Source organism: Crotalus tigris, unplaced genomic scaffold (assembly GCF_016545835.1).
Source record: "Crotalus tigris isolate CLP2741 ecotype Arizona unplaced genomic scaffold, ASM1654583v1 scf7180000017546.9332058, whole genome shotgun sequence".
NCBI classification, from domain to species: Eukaryota; Metazoa; Chordata; class Lepidosauria; order Squamata; family Viperidae; genus Crotalus; species Crotalus tigris.
The window spans coordinates 5268283-5288696 of record NW_024096465.1 but is presented as its reverse complement, the minus strand read 5'-3'; the positions used below and the strand labels follow the sequence as shown (position 1 = coordinate 5288696).

The following is a 20414-nucleotide window of genomic DNA, read 5'->3' as shown; positions in this document are numbered from 1 at the left end:
CATACAGTCCTCAGTCCTTGTCTTACGTCAATTTAATGATGGTTAAAAGTTACTACAATCTTAGAAAAAGTGACTAACAACCTGTACTCTCATTTATAACCCTCATGTCACCCCTGCAATCATGTGATTGCAATTTGGATGTGTGACAGCCGGCTTGCATTTATGACAGTTTGCAGTATCCTGTGGTCACATGGTCAAAATCTGTGACCTTTTTTTTGCAGATTTCTGGTAAACAACACCCATTGGGAAAGCTGGATTTACTTGATGACTATGTGATTTGCTTAAAAACCATGGTGTTTTGCTTAACAGCTGCCATAAAAAATGTCATAAAATTGAATCTGACTCAACTTGCAATCACAACAACTTAATGATAGAAATTCCTTTCCAAATGTTGGTCATAATTTGAGGACTATTGTACACACAGTTTGATGTATAATAAAATAAGCAACGTAATACTTTTAATTTAATGAGAAGAAAAACAACATAAATATTTCCAGGGCTTTCCCTGTTGTGCTTTTATAGCAGTATAGAGCTTAAGCTTGGGACTGCTATCAAGCATATACCTGATCATTCACTTCTAATAATTCTTTGTTTAAATATAATTTTTATTAAAATAAATTAAAAAACTATGGAAAGGAAAAGTAGAAAACACATGAAAGAATAAAAGAAAAGTGAATGGTAACAAAAGAAAAAAGAAAAAAAGAAAGATCTATATAAAGAAGTGCTTTTGACCTTCGGAACAGCTACAAACATAGTAGACTTGAAGGGAAAGGACTAGCACTCTATAAGGAAAAGGACTAGCACTCTATAATACATTCCTTGTCTCCTTTATTTTCAAATTAAAGGTTTTTAGTTCTTTTGGTCTTCCTGTGCCAATAATTTTCTTTTAATCAAATGAATTATTTGATCATACTTAGGTGAAATTTTCCTAGTTATATGGAGGTGGAGTTGCAAATCAGAAGATTATAGTTTACATTTTCGCTCCTGAAAATGTTGAACAATCTTGAATCCTCTGATGTGAACTTTGATAGATGACCTAAGGCAGGGGTATCAAATTGGTGGCCCGTGGGCTGGATGAGTCATGTGCAGTCTATGCCCACCCCAGCTCTGCAAAGGAAAAAATGTCATGATATGTCACGATATGACATGTGACGCGATCGAGTTTGACATCCGTAACATAAGGCAAGATACAGTTTCTCAGCCTCAGTTCTCTGCATCTATAATAATATGGGAATAATAATTTGATTTATTTTTACATAGTTGTTAGGATTATATATGGGAATACTTGAAAGTTCTAATCTAGTAGTTTCTTATAGTACTTTAGTGCTATATTATTAAAAACCAGTATTTGTTTGCAATTTAGTTATTTATCAGATCAGATTTACATGTTAGTCAAATGACCAATTAAATTGAGGGAAATATATATTGGGAGAACCTAACCATAAGCATTTGCCAGATCAATTTTTAATTTATTGTAATATTTACATAGGGTTTCTCTTTTACTAGATTACATACCTCAGGAAAATAAGGTTAAGAACATGTTGTTAGTAACTAGAGCATTTTCAGGATTTTGTTCCACAGATGGGCTGTTTGCTTATATTCATGTATTATACTGCCTGCTGTGCAGCTGCTTCAGCTGTCTGTTATGTTCTTTTGTTCTGTCCAGGAATGGAAGACAAGAAAGTATACTGTAGGTAGTGGATTAATGTAAGATTACTGTTTCCTGCCTTTTGAATTTCTTATATAATAAATTTACCTACCTGGGTAAAAAAAAATATTAAAAGCTTCTATGTGACATAAATGTAAAGCTCTGGTATCTATAATTATGACTTGGCTTTTTAGTTTCAACCTATATTTGTATTTCTTTCTTTATTTTAGGATTGGTAATAAGCTGCCTGACACTCCATGGTCCACAAAATTAAGGAAATATGGAATGACATGAAGGCATTGGTTGAGGACTAAGGCTCTGAAGACAAACATCTTGGTGAGGTGAAGCACAAACTAACTAGTATTCTAGTTATAAGGCACTGCATGCTGCAACAAAGATGGCAGATCCAGGAATGATGAGTCTTTTTGGAGAAGAGGGGAATATTTTCAGTGAAGGACTGGAAAGCTTAGGTGATTGTGGATATTCTGAAAATTCAGTAAACTCTATGGGGCAACAAATGCCTATTGATCAAGGATTTCCCTCACTACAGTCATCCCTTCATCATCCTACAACCAGTCAAAATCAAGCAAAGTTGACCCACTTCGATCACTATAATCAGTATGAGCAACAAAAAATGCATTTAATGGATCAGCCCAACAGAATGATGAGCAGTGCGCCTGGCAATGGCATAGCATCTCCTCATTCACAATATCACAATCCTCCAGTTCCCCATGGTGGAGGCACTGGTAGTCAGATGGGAGTCTATCCTGGTATGCAGAATGAAAGACATGGACAACCCTTTGTAGATGGCAGCTCCATGTGGGGGCCAAGGGCAGTACATGTGCCAGACCAGATACGGGCACCATACCAGCAGCAGCAACCACCACCTGCCCAGCCACCACCAACACCATCGGGACCACCTGGACAGGGACATCCTCAGCATATGCAGCAGTTGGGAAATTACATGGCTCGTGGTGACTTTTCAATACAGCAGCATGGTCAACCCCAGCAACAGAGGATAAATCAGTTTTCTCAAAGCCAGGAAGGTCTTAATCAGGGAAATCCTTTTATTACCACCTCAGGACCTGGCCACATGTCTCATGTGCCCCAACAGAATCCAAGCATCGGGCCTTCTTTACGACATACAGTGCAACAGTTTCATCATCATCCCCCCGCAGCTCTCCATGGAGAATCAGTAGCCCACAGTCCCAGATTCTCTCCCAACCCTCCTCAACAGGGTGCCGTTAGGCCACAAACACTTAATTTTAGTTCTCGGGGCCAGACAGTACCTTCACCTACTATAAATAGCTCAGGGCAGTATTCTCGTTATCCTTACAGCAACCTAAATCAGGGATTAGTAAACAATACAGGGATGAATCAGAATTTAGGCCTTACAAATAACACTCCAATGAATCAGTCTGTACCAAGGTACCCAAATGCCGTAGGGTTTCCATCTAACAGTAGTCAAGGACTAATACACCAGCAGCCCCTTCACCCTAGTGGCTCACTTAACCAAATGAACACTCAAGCTATGCACCCATCACAGCCTCAGGGAACTTATGCTTCTCCACCTCCCATGTCACCTATGAAAGCAATGAGTAACCCAGCAGGTACTCCTCCACCACAGGTCAGACCTGGTAGTGCTGGAATACCAATGGAAGTTGGCAGTTATCCAAATATACCCCATTCTCAGCCATCTCATCAGCCATCTAGTGCCATGGGAATTGGACAGAGGAGTATGGGCCCTCGGAATATACAACAGAATCGACCATTCATGGGTATGTCTTCAGCACCACGGGAAATGGGTGGTCACATGAGACCAAATGGCTGTCCAGCTGTTAGCCTTGCTGATCCACAAGCAATACAAGAACGATTAATATCTGGTCAGCAGCATCCCAGTCAGTCATCTTTTCAACAGCAAATGCCAACATGTCCTCCCATGCAACCTCATACGGGAATTCATCATCAGTCTTCACCACCCCCACCACATTCTCATCATCAGCCTTGGGCACAGCTTCACCAATCACCACAGAACACACCGCAAAAAGTGCCTGTCCTTCAGGTAGGGAATATATTGAATAAAATTTAATTTAATGGACCAAAATAATACTATTATTTTGTGGTAATGCAGCTGTTTTGTTTGTTTGCGAGCTCTTTTATGGAAAATTGCATATACATTAGTGAATTTATCTAATCTATTTTCATTGTGAACAAAATTAAGTTACAGTCATATGTATTTAACCATATTTTTTACCCAATTGATTTTTTGTATATTGTTTCTAAATGTTTTACCTTTCATGCAGGATTGTAATATAAATAAGCATTTCAACCTATAAGGTCAAAAAGTGGCAAAGGAACAGTTAAATAATCTCCTATAAACTCAAGTGTATTATGACCGGGCCATATATCTAAGAAGGAGTTTATTTGCCACTAGTAGTTTTTAGTTCCCCTTCCTTATATTTATCTTTTTTAAAACTGAAACAAACAACTGATACTTGAACTTGTTTTATGCTTAATTTTTGTCCTTTGTGTTGAAAAGCCTAAATGAAAATGCTGTCTTCTATGTTTGGAACTGTTTTGGCTGAAGAACGGTGCAATCATATTTCATATACATCTGAGGGTGAGGAGGTAATAGAATAAATGATAAGGGGAAACATCAGATAGGAGGGGGAAAGGGGAATAATGCATTGAATAGGGAAGGGATTATTGTTATTTTTGGTGATTTTAATTGTTTAATATTATATTAATTACTGTTATTTAATATTTGTATCCGGCCAATAGTCTGCTTGCTAAAGCATTGAATGATTGTTGTGGGTAACCCCACTATTGTACATACCCTAACCCTATTCCTCAACCCTACCCAATACCCATACCAATCCTATCCCTTCTTTATCCTTATAAAATCTAATAAAATATTTTTAAAAAAGAATAGGGAAGGGAATGATGACAAGTCACATTAAAACGGAAAAGAAATCTATTCCTTGCATCACGAGATGCAAGATTTCTAACTTTGTCTAATATTTGGGATGCTATATGTAATGTATAACTTTAGAGAATGTAAGTCCTGCTCAAGACCTGTAAAAAAGAAAGTTTCACACCTTCCAAGTCTAACTGAAAAAAGTTACTAGACTCTAATCTGCTTTTATTCTGAGACTATAATTTGATATCACTAAGGATTGATATTAATTTACCTATTTATTTGATATTAATTTGCCTATTTATTTATTTATGCTTTGCCTTCAGCCCGGAAGACCTATAGATATTTTGTAATATAATAATAGATAGATCTCCATCACTAGGTTTACAAACTAAAAGTACACAAGACAGGAAAGATGGAGAAAGACGATGAAAATAAGTTGAAATAAGACGGTGAAAATAACACTAGTCACTAAGGTTTCATTATTTTTATGAAAGAAATGGGCCACTCAAAATTAACAGCCCCTGGCCCAATCTACCCCTAAAACCCACCAAGCAGCAGAATCACCTTAATGCCTCTGCTGCTTTTCCTCATGTTGGCTGGTCCTGATGTCTTATGATATGTTGAAAGTTTCATGTTATTTCTCTATAATCAATGGCTATATTTGGAGCTCTGTTTAAGAAAGTTATCTCAAATTCTACATCTCATGGGACTAATTATAAAACTTATTGTTAACTACAAAAAATTCTTTCTAAAATAGGGAAATTATGCATGGACTAAAATGAATTTCCCATAGTTACTTCAGATACGTGATTTATATAAATGGAACTGAGATATATTTAGTTTAAGAATTATATTTGTTTAAATATTTCTAGTAAAGGTCTACTATCTCCTAAAGCAGGGTTCTCAGCCTGTGGGTCACGACCACATTTGGGGTCGAACGACCATTTCACGGGGGTCGCCAAACAACACAGTCCACCATTTTTCCCCCTTTTCCTTGGCTGTGCCACTCCCTTTTATTCTATTGGCTTTTGAAAGCCAATAGAATAGACTCTCTTGAATAGAGTCTAATTCTATTGGCTTTCAAAAGCCAATAAGAATTGTCCGGCTGTCTCTGCCCTGCTGAGCCCGCCAAAAGTCCTATTCTGCAAACAGTGCTGCAAGTTGTCTGCAGCAAAGGCGAGCTGTCTGGAAGCTTCCACCCCTCCCTGCTGAGCAACTACTAAAAATGTAAGTAAAAGAGAGCCAGGAGTGGGAGGTGGGAGGCCGACTGGCGCAGGGAGGGTTGCTGGCGTGCGTGGGGCCCGGCGGGTGCCTTACCTCCCTTGGGCTGGGCCAGCTGATGGCCCAGCCAGTGGTCGGCCTGCGCCATCTCTACCGCTTGCCAGCTACGCCTTGGCTGGTGCAGGGGGCGGCACCACGCATGCGCAGCGCTCCCGGGCAGGGAAAGTCCTTGACTTACGACCGGTTGGGTAGTCCTCGACTTATGACCGGTTGGGGTCGCAGCATTAAAAAGGTTGAGAACCACTGTCCTAAAGCAATCTCCAGCAACAGAGATGGAGAATCCATCAATGGGTTAACTTTGCCTTCCTGCCCATTAGACCAAGTCAGCCAAATTTGCCACACCTGTCCCTGGGTAGCCCCTCCCCAGTCTTGACTTGGTCTTCAGCCCAGATGGATGTGATAAATTTGGCTCCCGGTCTAAGGCAGGTAGCAGATAAATAGATTGGTGGATTCTGTTTTCTCCTTTTTCACAGCCTCTTCAGCAGTGCTGGGATCAGCGCTGGATGAAACAAGCTGTAGAAGGCAGGGGGTAGGTTCTCCCTCTCCCAGGTCTGAAACCTTGGCCGAGGTCTAAAATCTTTGCCGAGGTCCCAGCTCTTCAAAGAAGAGAAAGCCCTTTCAAGAAGGGAAGGCTCTGGTCAACTGTTTAGCGCTGGGATCAGCGCAACAGCAGCCCATCAGTGCTGCAGCCAGGCTCCAACTCTTCCAAAAGGGGAAAGCATCGAGCAGCTGTTCGGCTCCCGTGGGAAGGGGGGAATTCCCTTTGGTTCGTCACCTTATGACTCCTTTCACTCATGGAAATCGCTGAAGTCTCTCAGGACAAGCTAGCCGGAGCGAAGGCTGTTGTTCCCTTGGTCTTTTCTTGATTCTCCTTGCAACGTTCTTGTTGCTTCGAGTGGAGGCTGCTCTCCTCGCCTCTTTGGTTGGGGAGGATCGCCTAACCGACATGCAGAAGCCCTATTCGTGCACACTCACTTGCCGAACAATCACTGGACTTCAGAGCGATCGCTGCGCTGCTGCTCTTGATTGTTCCGGCCGCCATTTTGGACACTGGGAACATGCCATGGCTGCTGAAGGCGAGCTTCTCTTCCAGTTTTTCAAGTTTCCCGCTGCAAGAGCAGAAGTCTTGTAAGAGACCACCCTTCTTTCTGAGCATCCATTCTGGTCACCATTTTGGATTGCTGGAACAATCACAGCAGCCAATACAATTAATCAAGCATCTGACTGCATTGTTTTCCTTTTGCTTCGAGACTCCCAGACAGGAAAGAGCAAGGATCGGTCCCTCTGCCTTCCCCTGAAGTAGAGGAAAGCCACACGGCATCGGAACTGATTGCCGGTGAATGTTTTCCTCAGTAGAACCCCACCCCCACCACCCCTCCTCCTTTTTCATTGGGTAAACCTTCCTATACCGGCCATTAACTTCTGGCCCAGGCACAACTCAATTCAAACATAAATAAATAAATATAAATTAATTACACATTACCAGAAGCGCCTGTTTCAACGACTCTGGTACAGGTTACTACCCTGACCATGCTGAAACATTATCAGCAGTTCTACAAGCGAGCAGGTTTTCAGCAACAGTAGACATCACTGGACCCTGAAAAGGGGGGGACAGGCGCCCCCCTTGTTTGGTCAGGAGAGCAGGACGACTGATTCCCTGCTTTGCCTGCTCAGCTTATCTCGCCAACTGATCCCCTGCCAGAGCTCACTCTCGGTACCACTGAGATAGCTCATATCAGGATGGAGGCGTCCACGGTGTCTCAACCCATGAACACTGCCTCCCCTCCCACCAGCTGCAAAAGACAAAAATTCTCCAAGCAGGAGGCGGCAGGCAGGATGAAAGCCAAGGCTAAAACCATTTCTGGAAGGAAACCTTCCAAGTTGGCGGAGAAACAGGCTAGCAGAAGGCACCAGGCTTTGTGGAGAAGGAATTCACCAAAGCGCAAAAACAGGCCAGTGCAAAGGCAGAGCAAGTAGAGGACGCTCCCTTCGATCTCCCCTTGGGACCATCTACCCAAGGGGTATGGTTCCCGGAGGGGACTCCTCAGGCTCCTGAGGGGGACCAGGCCCAAGCGATCCATCAACTATCATTGACACTGCAGGTCACACATCCGTTACCAGAGGCCATCTTTACCCCCACAGTGGCAGGACTGAGAGGATTCCCGCTCAGAGGATCGCCTCCAAACCCTGATCACTCAGGCGTTGAACAGGGCACTGGCCACCAGGGCTTACCACAGCCTGAGGTCTGAGTCAGTGACGGCCATATCGCCACCCTTCTTTCAACCGGGGGAACCCGAGTACGAGGAACATTCCTCTCCGTCCCGGTCCTTTCACAGCAGGGTCTCCTCCCCGGCAGAGGATGACCAACATGACATGTCATGGTGGGAGGAGGAAGAACCTCCTCCAGATCCTCCCCCGTTTTGAGGGCTATTCAACCCAGCCTTCTTCTACCTCTGTTCTGCAGAGCCATCTCCATGGCCAACATAGGTCTGGATCAGATCCCACAACCAGACCCACCGCCCGATTCAGATCAAAACCTGGTGTTCTTCGAACCCGTGGTGACCCAGCACCACGTCCCTTATCCGGAACTCTTTCGGAATGCCATCAAGAAACAATGGACATCACAGGGCACCTTTCCTCCCCTGGAGGGAACAGACAAGAAACTGTTTAGCACAATGCCAGATCAGGCAGGAGACCTTGAGGTGCCAATGGTGGATGAACCCTTTGGTTTCCTCTTCTCCCCATCTACAGTGCCGGGAGATATGGCAGAGGTGTTAAAGTTCGATGACAGGAGATGGGAACTCACATTCCGCAGGGCTCACCAGGCGGCGGCGTGAGCGGTAAGAGCCGCCACCTGTGCATCCTTCTTTGCCAGAACCTCCTTACTATGGCTTCGTCAACTACAAGCCAGACTTCCTCAGGAGGAAGTACGTACGCAACAAGATCTGAGCAAGCTTGTTGCAGCATCGGAGTACGTCTCAGATGCCATGCTACATGCGGCCAGGTTCTCATCCAGAGCCATAGCATCCAACGTCTCAGCATGCAGGATGCTATGGCTCAGACATTGGCAAACCGATCGAAAGGCCAAGTGGCGTCTAGCTACGGCCCCCTATGAAGGGGTTCAGCTATTCGGAGAGGCTCTGACTCCTTACTTGACCAAAAACAAGGATAAGCAGAAGGTGTTGGTCCACTCCAGCAGACAGGCCGACAGGCACCCAAACCCGTACGCCCACAGAAAGCCCCTTCGGGCAGGAATGGGCACGAGCCTTCCTTACCCCTCTCGCCCCTTCACGGCCAGACAGGACCGGCCCCAGACCCAGACATCAATTTCAGAGCAAACGGCCCTTTCGAGGTGGGGGTCGTCCCTATAGAAGGTCCAAGTGACCCTCGGGCTGCCACCCCATAGGTAGCAGATTGGCGCTCTTTGCCCGCCAGTGGGAAGCCACCACCACAGATTCCTGGGTCCGCCAAATCATCCGTCACAGTCTGTCCTGGAATTTGTGTCCAACCCCCCGGAACACTTCATCCCTTGTCCTCAATCAAGGAACCCCGTCAGAAGCAGCCTCATGTGAGAAGCCATTCAGCATCTCCTGGAGATAAAGGCCATAGAATGGGTGCCAACCGAACATCGGGGGTGGAGATTCTACTCCATCCTCTTCATGGTTCCCAAGGGCCTCGGGGAATGGAGGGTGATTCTGGACCACAAAGGTCTGAATCGCCACATCGCCTACCAAACGTTCAAGATGCAAACCCTTCACTTCATCTTAGGCAGCATAAAGAACGGGGATTCCCTGATGTCCATAGACCTCACGGAAGCGTACTTCCACATCCCCATCGCTCCCAGTCATCGGCAATTCCTCAGGTTCTGCTACACGGGCCATCACTATCAATACAGGGCTCTTCTGTTTGGTCTCTCGTCTGCCCCAAGGGTGTTCACCAAGATCCTGGCGGTGTTGGCCGCACACCTACGAATGGTACCGATGTGTGACTAGTGTTACCTGGACAACATCCTCATCCAGTCCCCCTCTCTTCAGGTCGCCCAGTCGGATCTAACGCTATCAATCAGGGTCCTTCAGGAGCACGGGTTCTCAGTCAACTTCCAAAAAAGTCAGACCGTCCCATCTACCTGACTCCTCTACCTGAGCTCCATCATAGACACATTCAGTTGTCAGGTCTACCTGTCACAGGAGCGTCGGGACAGCATCCGGGCCCTGTCCTCAGGGTCCACAGGGAACAAATAGTTCCACTGGTTCTGCTCTCCCAGCTCCTGGGGAAGATGGTATCATGCATTGCAATAGTCCCTTGGGCCAGACTACATTCCAGGGACCACCAATGGTTACTCCTCCCATTCCAGAGGCTTGGCCTCAGCTCTTCCAGCAGGCGAGTAAGGGTTCCCTCAGAAACACTACAGTCCCTCAAATGGTGGTCCTTGCCAGCAGTAGCCAGAGGGTTACACTTCAAGGAACCCAACTGGCTCATGTTTACGACGGACGCCAGCCTTTTTGGCTGGGGAGAACACCTGCAGTCTCAATGGGTTCAGGGACAATGGTCCCAAGCGGACCTGGAACACAACATCAATTGGTTGGAGCTCAGAGCCATACACTTGGCTCTCCGCCACTTCCGCAACAGGGTAGCGAGACAACATGTACTAGTCCTCACAGACAACGTGACAGCGAAGGCACACGTGAACCGGCGGGGGTACACAATCCAGGTCCCTCATGACGGAGGCCCAGACTCTGGGGTCCTGGACGAAGTCCAACCTCGCTTCCATCAGGGCCGAACACAATGGGGGAAGCGAACAGGCAAGCAGACTTCCTAAGCAGGTCGATCGTGGATCACCCCAAGTGGTGCCTGCATCCGGACCTCTTCACGGAAATAGCCCAGAGGTTTGGACAGCCAGTCGTAGTCTTGTTCGCTTCTCTGACGAACACCCAACTCCCAAGGTTCTTCTCCTGGTTCCCATCACTAGGGGCTCTACGTGTTCCCCCCTTTTCCTCTGATTCTGGCGACCATTTCCAAGTTGTTACAGGAACAGGCGGAGGTCATACTCATGCCCCTGTATTGGCCACAGGGGCCATGGTTCGTCGACCTGGTGAATTTCTCCAGATCCCCTCCATGGAGGATCCCCCCGGATCGCGTATCCCTCAGCCAGGGAGTTCTACAACACCCAGAACCCCAATGGCTGCAGTTAGCCGCCTGACACTTGAACGCCGGATCTTGAGCCGGGAATCATACCCGGCAAGGGTATTTTCCATGATTCAGGCCTCCCGCCAACCGGCAACAAATCACATCTATGATTCCACATGGAGGAATTTCTGCAATTGGTGCGAGAGACGACTACTTGAGGTTTCGGATTTGACAATCCCAAACATCCTAGAATACTTGCTCGAGGGTCTCAACAGGGGCCTAGCACCTAATACTATTTGCAGACAGGCCGCGGCTCTATCCACCCTACTTACCTGTGCCAATTCAGCTCCATTGGCCCAACACCCCAGGATTCGCTCCTTTCTCAAGGGCGCCATCAATACAAGACAACCCGTGATCATAGGTACCCTTCCTAAGAGTTGCCACGGGTCCTACGGGCCTTCACCAAAGCGCCGTTCGAACCCATCAGATCATGCACTCTGAGGGTCTTGTCCCTCAAGGTCACCTTCCTGGTCACTATCACATTGGCCACGCGCATTTCTGAACTCGCGGCACTGTCGGTCAGGGAGGTCCTCTGCACCTTTCACCAAAACTGGGGGTTCTTCGATTAGACTCAACCTTCATACCTAAAGTCAACACTCTTTTCCATAGGACACAAGAAATTGTTTTACCAGATTTTTGGTAAACAAAATTGGAGGTCCCTTGGAACAACACTGGCATACACTAGATGTTCGTAGGGCATTGCAAAACTATATCAAGCAAACGGCGCCCTTCCACAGGTCAGAAGCCCTCTTCGTTTCATTCTATCATGCATCCAGCAGACAGAAGATGTCCGTCTCAACCATAGGCAGGTGGATCAAGGCTTGCATTGCGAAAGTGTACCAATCACTTTCCCTGCCAGGGCAGGTCACAGCACATTCCACACAGGCATCGATCGAGGAGGTTTGCAGGCAGCGACATGGTCTTCGCTCTCCCCATTCATATGGCACTACAAGATAGACCATTTTGCATCCGCGGACGCCTCCTTTGGAAGGAGGGTCCTCCAACAGGTAACTACTGGGGACGTAGCTGCGGGCTCTTCTGTTTCCCCCCCCCCATTGGGACAGTGAGGCTTTGGTATGTCCCATTGGTGGATTCTCCATCTCCGTTGCTGGAGAAGGGGCGTTGTCTTACCTGAACGCCTCTTCTCAGCACGGAGATGGAGAATCCACTCCCACCCTTAGAGGCAGTTAGTCCATAGTAGGGTGCCGGGAGCCAACACGTCGGACTGTTGTCAGCTGCTTTGTCTCCATCAAGACTGGGGAGGGGCTACCCAGGGACAGGCATGGCAAATTTGGCTGACTTGGTCTAATGGGCAGGAAGGCAGAGTTAAGCCATTGGTGGATTCTCCATCTCCGTGCTGAGAAAAGGCGTTCAGGTAAGACAACACCCCTTCTACTGTTGAATAGCTCTTACCATCAGATAACAGCAAACTGAAAGCTGCCTCCTTATAATTCAGCTAATTAAGTCTTTGTCTTTTCCTCTGGAATACCTGTGAATATTCCTTCTCTCATCTTCTCATGTTATAGATCTTCAGATACTTGAATATCATTATCACGTCTCCTTGCAGTTCTTCTCCAGGCTAAACATTCCCAGTTCCTCCTATTCCTCATATGGTTTTTCTTTATACCCTCATCAACTTGATCACTCTTTTCTAGACATACTCACATTTAAAAATGCAATGTCCAGAACTAGGCACAATATTCTAGCTGTAGTAAGACCAATGCGGGATAAAGAGGAATTAAGATTTTTCTTGATCTTGACCTATACTTCCATTTATTCCATCTAGTATGACTTTTTTTGTAGTTGCAGCTGCCCATTATAATGACTGTGCTTCTTGTTCAGTCTTTGATGTAAGACTTCATATTTGACTCTCTTGAAATTCATCTTACTGGTTTTTGTTTCTTATTTCAACTTTTCAAGATGCTCTTGAATCTTGACCCTGTCTTCTAAATTGTTTGTAATCTATCTATGTTTGTGTTATTTGCAAATTTGATAAAGTCAAATTTGAATTTGAATTTGAATCCCACCTGGCATACACCATCTGACACTTCAGTTTGCAGAGGTATTGATATATACTGGTTGGATATGATTGTTCAGCCAACTCTGTATCCTTCTAATAACACCATAATCCATTACCTTAGTAGAATCTCATGGATAGTTTCTTGAATGCTTTGCTGAAGATATGGCATTCCTACAGTTAAGTGAAGTGGCCATTCATTCAAAAAAGAAAATCGGGTTAGTTTGGCATGATTTATTCTTAATAAATCCACGCTGCCTTCTGCCAAACATTGGATTTTTTCCTAAATGTTCACAAACTAGCCACAAGTAGTCCTCACTTAATGGCCAGTCACTTAACGAGCATACGAAGTTACCACAGGCTTTTAAAAAGCTTCTTATGATCTATTCGCAAGGTTAATATTGCTGCAAAGCACACACACACACACACACACACACACACACACACACACACACACACACAGAGTGATGGTCACGTGATCACCTTTTAGGTGCTTGGCAACTGTCCTGTCTTTGACAATACACTCATACACCAAGAGAGTTTGAAGTTTTTATTGAGGCTTTGCATGTCCCTTAATGTTATTCCCCAGATTCCACTCATATGAAAATACAAGTCCCAATGAATCAAAGTCACAAGCAACACAAAATCTGAGGGCAATGCATAAGTCCGCAAATTCACATGCAAGGTCCAAAGTCCAGATCCAAGTACAAATCTGAGCATGGCATATGAAGCCAAAGTTCAAGTCCAGAATCCAAAATGCAAGATCCAGTCATGAGGTCAGAAAACAAGGCACAGTTCCAGAATACAGCAAGCATGAAGTCAGAAAACATGCATAGCAGTGAAGTGAACAGCTATCTCCAACGTTGCTTTGCTTCACACATTGGGCTAAGTAGCTGCCAGCTGTTGCAACTCATTAGGAGGGACAAGGCTGCTTTCTCGAGAGTAGTCATGTTGACCTCCATTGTGCCTCCCTCAACTCGGCCCTGCATGCCCTAGGATCTGGAAGAGAAGGTAGTTCCTCATCTCTGTTAACTGACTGGAGTTGCGCCTCCTCTTAGCGCCTCACTTCTGGCTGGCCATCTGAGCTTCCCAGCTGCAGCTGTGTCTCTTCTCTTTCGTCTTCAGCCAGGTACTCATTCAGTTACTCCCCTGCCTGCCCTTCTGAAGTTCCTGGCCTCTCTTCCTCCTCTTGCCCATCCATTCCTGGTATGGAGTCTCCTGCGTCTCCCCAATGCTCCTCCACACCCTCTCCACAGTGTCTGGAACCAGCTTGTCGTCGTCGTCTGAGCCAATGTCCAGAAAAGCCATTGCAGCATTGGACCTATTTACAACTGGGTGAAGCATCCCACAGTCATATGATCATAATTTGTGATCTTTTTTCTGTCAGCAAGTGGTAAAATACATCCAATGGATAGGCTGGATTCACTTATCAAACATAGTGACCCACTTAATGACCATGTAACTTGGTTAATGATCATGATGTCTTGCTTTATGACTGTCATAAAATGATTGTAAAATCAAATCAGGTGGCATGGTAACCCACTTAATGAGCACAATGATTTACAACCAAAATTGTAGGATCAATTTCATAAGTTGAGGATACCTTAATAATCTCTTTTAAAGTTTTGTTCAGTATCAAGCTCAAGTAAACTGACTAATAGTTTGTTTTCTGACTACAGGAACAACAATAACAATAATTTATTAAACTTGTAGACCACCTGACTCAATTACTCTGGGTGGCTCAAAACAAAGAAATTGCAATAAAATAAATGAAGCATAAAAATTAATGATAGAAGATAAAAGATGCAAAGTGAAGCATACAAATGGAATAAAGTGAGAACTCTCATTCTGCTTTACTAAAGGCCTGGATAAAGACCCATAACTTCACAGCTTTTTTAAACAGCAAAATAGGGACCATCCAGACTTAGGGGAAAGGTGCACATCTGGTATCCTGTAAATGACATTGTTTAATCAACTGTAGAGAGTACCAATTCTGCAGGATCAAATCAGCTGTGCAGATACTGTGTGAGACAGGAGGTCCCTCAAGTAACAAGCCCCTATGCCAGTGGTGGCGAACTTATGGCACGCGTGCCAGAGGTGGCACTCAGAGCCCTCTCTGTGGGCACGCACGCCATGCCCCAGAGATGGTAACCATTCCTCTTCAACCAGCTGCCCGCTAACTCGCCGGGGTCCCACATGGCTGGATGCATCCTGGCACAGCTGGTTTCTCTCGTTCTGTCCCTCATGGCCTACCATGCTCTCCTTTTCCCTGGCATGACCCACTGCATGGCCTCCTCAGCTGTCGGCCATCCATCCAGCTCAGAGGTGGCTTCTCTGAACTGCTGGCGGCAGCTGCGGAGCCCCAGAGTGCACCGGCTGAGGGGCCGGTAGGCAGTAGCTGCTGACAGACACCATCATCCCCCATGCACTCGCTGGCCTCTGTGTGCGGGGGCCGATGGTGTCAGGCAGGAGCCGCCCCTGCCTTGCCTTGCCCTACAGCAATGGCACCCCTGCCCTGCCTTGCCTCACCCCACAGGACGAGCCCACCTTGGCCACACCCACCCAGTCTCCCATGACCACCACAGCCACACCCACCCAGTGGGTCATGCCCACTGGTTCCCGGCGATAAATAAGTGGATTTTGGGTTGTAGTTTGGGCACTTGGTCTTTAAAAGGTTCGCCATCACTGCCCTATGCCATGTAGGGCTTTTTAGATAACACACAACGATATTTGCCTTTCTGTAGTTCTCTGACTACTTTCGAATTGTGTGCTGGAGAAGATTCTTGAGAGTCCCTTGGACTGCAAGGAGATTAAATCAGTCAATCCTAAAGGAAATCAACCCTGACTGTTCTTTGAAAGGACAGATACTAAAGCTAAAGCTCAAATACTTAATAAAAAGTGAGCACTAATTGGAAAAAAAACCTTATGTTGGGAAAGATTGAGGACAAAGAAGGTGATGGCAGAGGATGGGATTGTTAGATAGTGTAATCGATGCAATGAACATGATTTTGGGCAAACTCTGGGAGACGGGAGTATAGGGGAGCTTGGCATGCTATGGTCCATGGGGTCATGAAAAGTCAAAAGATTTCTCAAATGCAATTGTTCTGGTTTTTGACTTAAATTTAACTATGAGAGCCAGGACCTCCTTAACCATTCCCCTTAATTTTCCAGCCTCTCCTTTTCTCAGTTGTTCTGCTTAGTTCCATTTGAACGTAGTTCTCTTTTGGGGAGAAGACTGAAGCAAAGTAAGAATTGAGGAGCTCTGCCTCTCTATATCACTTATTACTATTCCACCATCTCCTGTTCCCTTTTCCTCCTTTTTATTGGTCATAGCTTCCCTTATAGGGGTGAGGCTTTTTTTGTACTTCTACCTTTCTTTCCACAGATACTTGCTACTTCCTGGAAATGAATACATCTATTTTCCACTTCCTGTCCCATATCCCTTTTAATTCTTAGCTCTGCCAGAAGCTTTGTATCCAGATTGCTTTCTTTCACTTTCTTTTTTCCTTTACTGAGATAGTGTGCATTCATACTTCCAGTATATTACCTGTGCCAAGTTAGGACGAAATTGAGGTAACCAAATCTCCTTGTCTTTTTTTGCAATCTTCTGGACAATTAAACAATCAACAGGAACCATTGAAGATTTTTTCAGATCTTGCAGGCTTAGCCCAATTGATTTTCCAACAGATGTTCAAGTTGTTCAAGTCTCCTATTATTATTGTAACAGATTATATAAAAAGGGTATAATTCTTAAGCAAATTTCAGAAATCTGAAAAAAACTGATTTACAATCATTTAGAAATACGCTTTCCAATTAAAGACTGCTCAGGAATTGTACAATATTTAATCTTGCCAAAACTCATTTTACTTCTTTTGATTATTCACATTTTATAAAATGTCACCGTTATATTTTGAGAATTTTTATAAAGCGAAAAAAGGAAATAAAATGCTGGTTAAGTCTTAGGAAGAAAATCTATTAAAAGCAATAGAGGGCACAAGGTTAGCATCAGGAGTCTCAGTCTTTTTTGAGAACTGGGCATAGAATTTGGAACACATACATGGCCATTTGCAAAAGTTAGCTGCTGTGGTGAATAAGGCAAGTCATAACACTCGCATTTATCAGAAGTTAAATAATTGAAGTTATTTCCAACTTCCTCTTTTAGGTTTGCAGGCTATTCTTTACTATTCCAGCAGGGCTTTGTTTCTGAGCAAGCGTGCAGCTCTCTTTAATTGTGATTTTCAGTAAATTCCTGTGAGATATACAAGATCCAGCAGTATTCTTGGAAATAAAGATTATATTTTAGGCTGGGACTGACCAAAAATCTTAATGGCAAATGATAATTCCATATTTCTTGGGTTCAATTTCAACCTACTTTGTCCCATCCAGATTCCTACAGCTTCCAGACACAGGAGCAACATGTCTAATGCATCACTGGACGGGATGGCCTTGGGTAGCAAATATATAGGAGGATATTGATGGTACTGCATTCCAAATCGACATGACATTTTCCAACATCTTCACATTGGTGACAGAATTGGCAAAGGACCAAACTCTGAGGCACTTCACATATTAAGGGCCAAGGGACCAACTTTTCTTTCCTTCTACGAGGGCAATTCAGAAATAAACCTCCGTTTGGTTATCAATGACAGATACTCTCAGATACAGAACTTTTATTATACGCATTAGAAAAGTACAACATTACATTATTTTTTGACATAATCGCCATTCAAATTGAGGCACTTGTCATAACGTCTTACAAGGTTTGAAATTCCTTAATAGTAGTCGCTTGGCGCCAAATCTGAGATATGGGTAGGGTGATCAAAAACATCCCAAAGGAACTGCTTCAAAAGTTCTTGGGTGTATCTAGTGAGGTGCGGGCAAGCATTAGCCTGAACCAACACCACACCGGAAGTGGTGTCATAGAAAATCCTGCCAAATGTAAAGATGTCAAAGGAGTACTGCTAGTGAAGTTCATGGAGTGTTGTTCGACCATCAACTCAGAAATCTGCTGTGAAATGTTACAAAAATTTAGACGAGCCATCCATAACAAGCATCAGGGCATGCTAACGTCATGACAAGTGCCTCAATTTGAATGGCAATTATGTCAAAAAGTAATGTAATGTTATAGTTTTCTAATGTGTATAATAAAAATTCTGTATCTGAGAGTGTCTGTCATTGATAACCAAACGGAGGTTTATTTCTGAATTGCCCTCCTATATCACCACCAGTTATAACTGTCCACTAAGAGAGTGCCTCCCACTTCCAATCCCTGCAAGTGGCCTGAAGGATACCATGATTGATGGTATGAAAAGCTGTTGAGAGTTATAATAATGTAGAAAACCAGGGAGGTGGCATTGAAGCAAATATTTAGGAATCATTACATAAGCAAAAAGGACAAAAAGTGATTTCTAAAGTCCTGAGAATAGAGATAGTATTAACAAGATAGTCAGTTTGGCCTCTTCCTCATTCACAGGAATATAAGAGGGTCCCTTCCAGCTCTATTCTATTCTATTTCAGGGGGCTAAATATAGGACTAGAATTAGTGTACTATGCTGACTTGATTTTGACATGATCTTTATCATCAGTGTCCATGCTCTTTCTATCCCAGCTTGGGACCTAAATCTAAATTCACAAAGGTCTAGATAATCTGTTTCCAAGTCATTTTGAATCTATTTTTACCACCCTCTCAACAACTTTTCCCCAAAGAGAAAGTTTGGAAATTGGACAATTGTAGTCAAATCTAGCTGAATGCAAGGAAGATATCAAATAAGAGGAAGTGTACCACAGACTCTTTCAAGCTGCAAGCACCACTCCCTCTTCTAAACAGGCATTGATAGTCTCCCAGGTCTAGACAAATACATATCCGCTTCTACCCTGAAGAAACTGCAAGGATAGGAGTCCAGAACACAGACCTCAACTTAGAAAACATGCTAGCCACTTCATCAGAGTCCTCAGTTCAAAAGGAATGCAAAAGATAACATGGTAACACATCAGATGTCCTTGAGGAATCTAGGTTTGGATAAATCTGAGTTATTGTGCATCCCTAGACAAGTGCTACTTTGTCAGGGCAACAAGTTGAAGTTGAAATCCTTGCCTCCCTTAACACAAGGCCCAAACCTAGGCTCATATCTGTGGTCACTCAAATTCACTTTTTATCTTCTGTATATCAATACAGGGATTATATCTGCAGCTTCCTCTCCCCGGGTTCCTTAGTAAACCAAAAGGCCTATGAGATCACCAAGTAAAAAGAAGCCGCTTAGGGACAATCATATTGAAAGCCTGGGTTGCCTCTTCTATCTCTGACACACGGAAGACCCAGATTTCAACTTCTAGGGCTAAAGGAGTATTTTACAGTAGGAAGGAACTATCCATTTTTGTCTGCAGGCCATGGGTGCAATTTCTTCTATTTTTTTTTTTCAGCTTATTGTGTCCTCTTACACATTTCTTTTGCTAGGACTATATGTACACTGAAAATATTTTCTTGGGAAAAATAAAGGACAAACCTGAAAAAGATGCAAATCTGAAAAGTATATATAACCTTGCTTTACAAAAGAAAATTCAAGAATAAATCCAAGAAAATAAATAATTAAATTAAACTAAAAGACAGGTTTCTAAAAAGACTGTTCTTTCTAATAAATAATATGTTCCTAATTATATATACCAGTAAAACGGTTTCCCAAAAAGATAATTTGCCCCCCACTTTTTAAAAAAGGAATAATCTATTTCAATAAATTCAGTACTTTTGCAGGATTTTGTATAATAAAATACCCTTGATCTGATCTAACTACTGATAATATAAAACAAATTGGCATAATAAACTACTTTCCAAATATTTTGTTTTTTATAAGTAACTTCTTATTTTTTGTAGAAGTTATAAGTACAACTGTACATTAACTTCCTTTGAGAAATTCAAAACTACTGGGGGTTCACATCTGTTGTGTATTCACTTTCCAAATACTTCGGACAAAATTCTTCCTGAGGAATAACATAAAGGGGAAATATACAGGTAGTCCTCAACTTACAACCACAATTGAGCCCAAAATTTCTGTTGCTAAGACTAGAGACATTTGTTAAGTGAGTTTTGCCCCATTTACGACTTTTCTTGACACAGTTGTTAAGTGAATCATTGTAGTTGTTAATAATATGGTTGTTAAGTGAATCTAGCTTCCCCATTGACTTTGCTTGCCAGAAGGTCGCAAAAGGAGTTCATATGACACTGGGACACTGCACCCATCATAAGATGCCAGGCGTCTGAATTTTGATCACATGACCATGGGGATGCTGCAATGATTGTAAATGTGAAAAATGGTCATAAGTCACTTTTTTCAGTGCTGTTGTAACTTTGAATGACCTGTTATAAG

At 43.8% G+C, this 20414-nt stretch overlaps 1 protein-coding gene across 5 annotated transcripts in view; it reads left to right on the top strand.

The window, feature by feature from the left end:
* The window catches only part of CHD7 (chromodomain helicase DNA binding protein 7), a 204175-nt gene that overhangs the window by 74915 nt on the left and 108846 nt on the right, over nt 1-20414 (top strand). For all 5 annotated transcript variants that reach the window (XM_039335786.1, XM_039335771.1, XM_039335791.1 and 2 more), the window contains one exon: nt 1879-3710. In XM_039335786.1, the coding sequence (XP_039191720.1) occupies nt 2046-3710 (1665 nt within the window). In that variant the 5' untranslated portion in view covers nt 1879-2045. The remainder of the gene's footprint in view (nt 1-1878; nt 3711-20414) is intronic.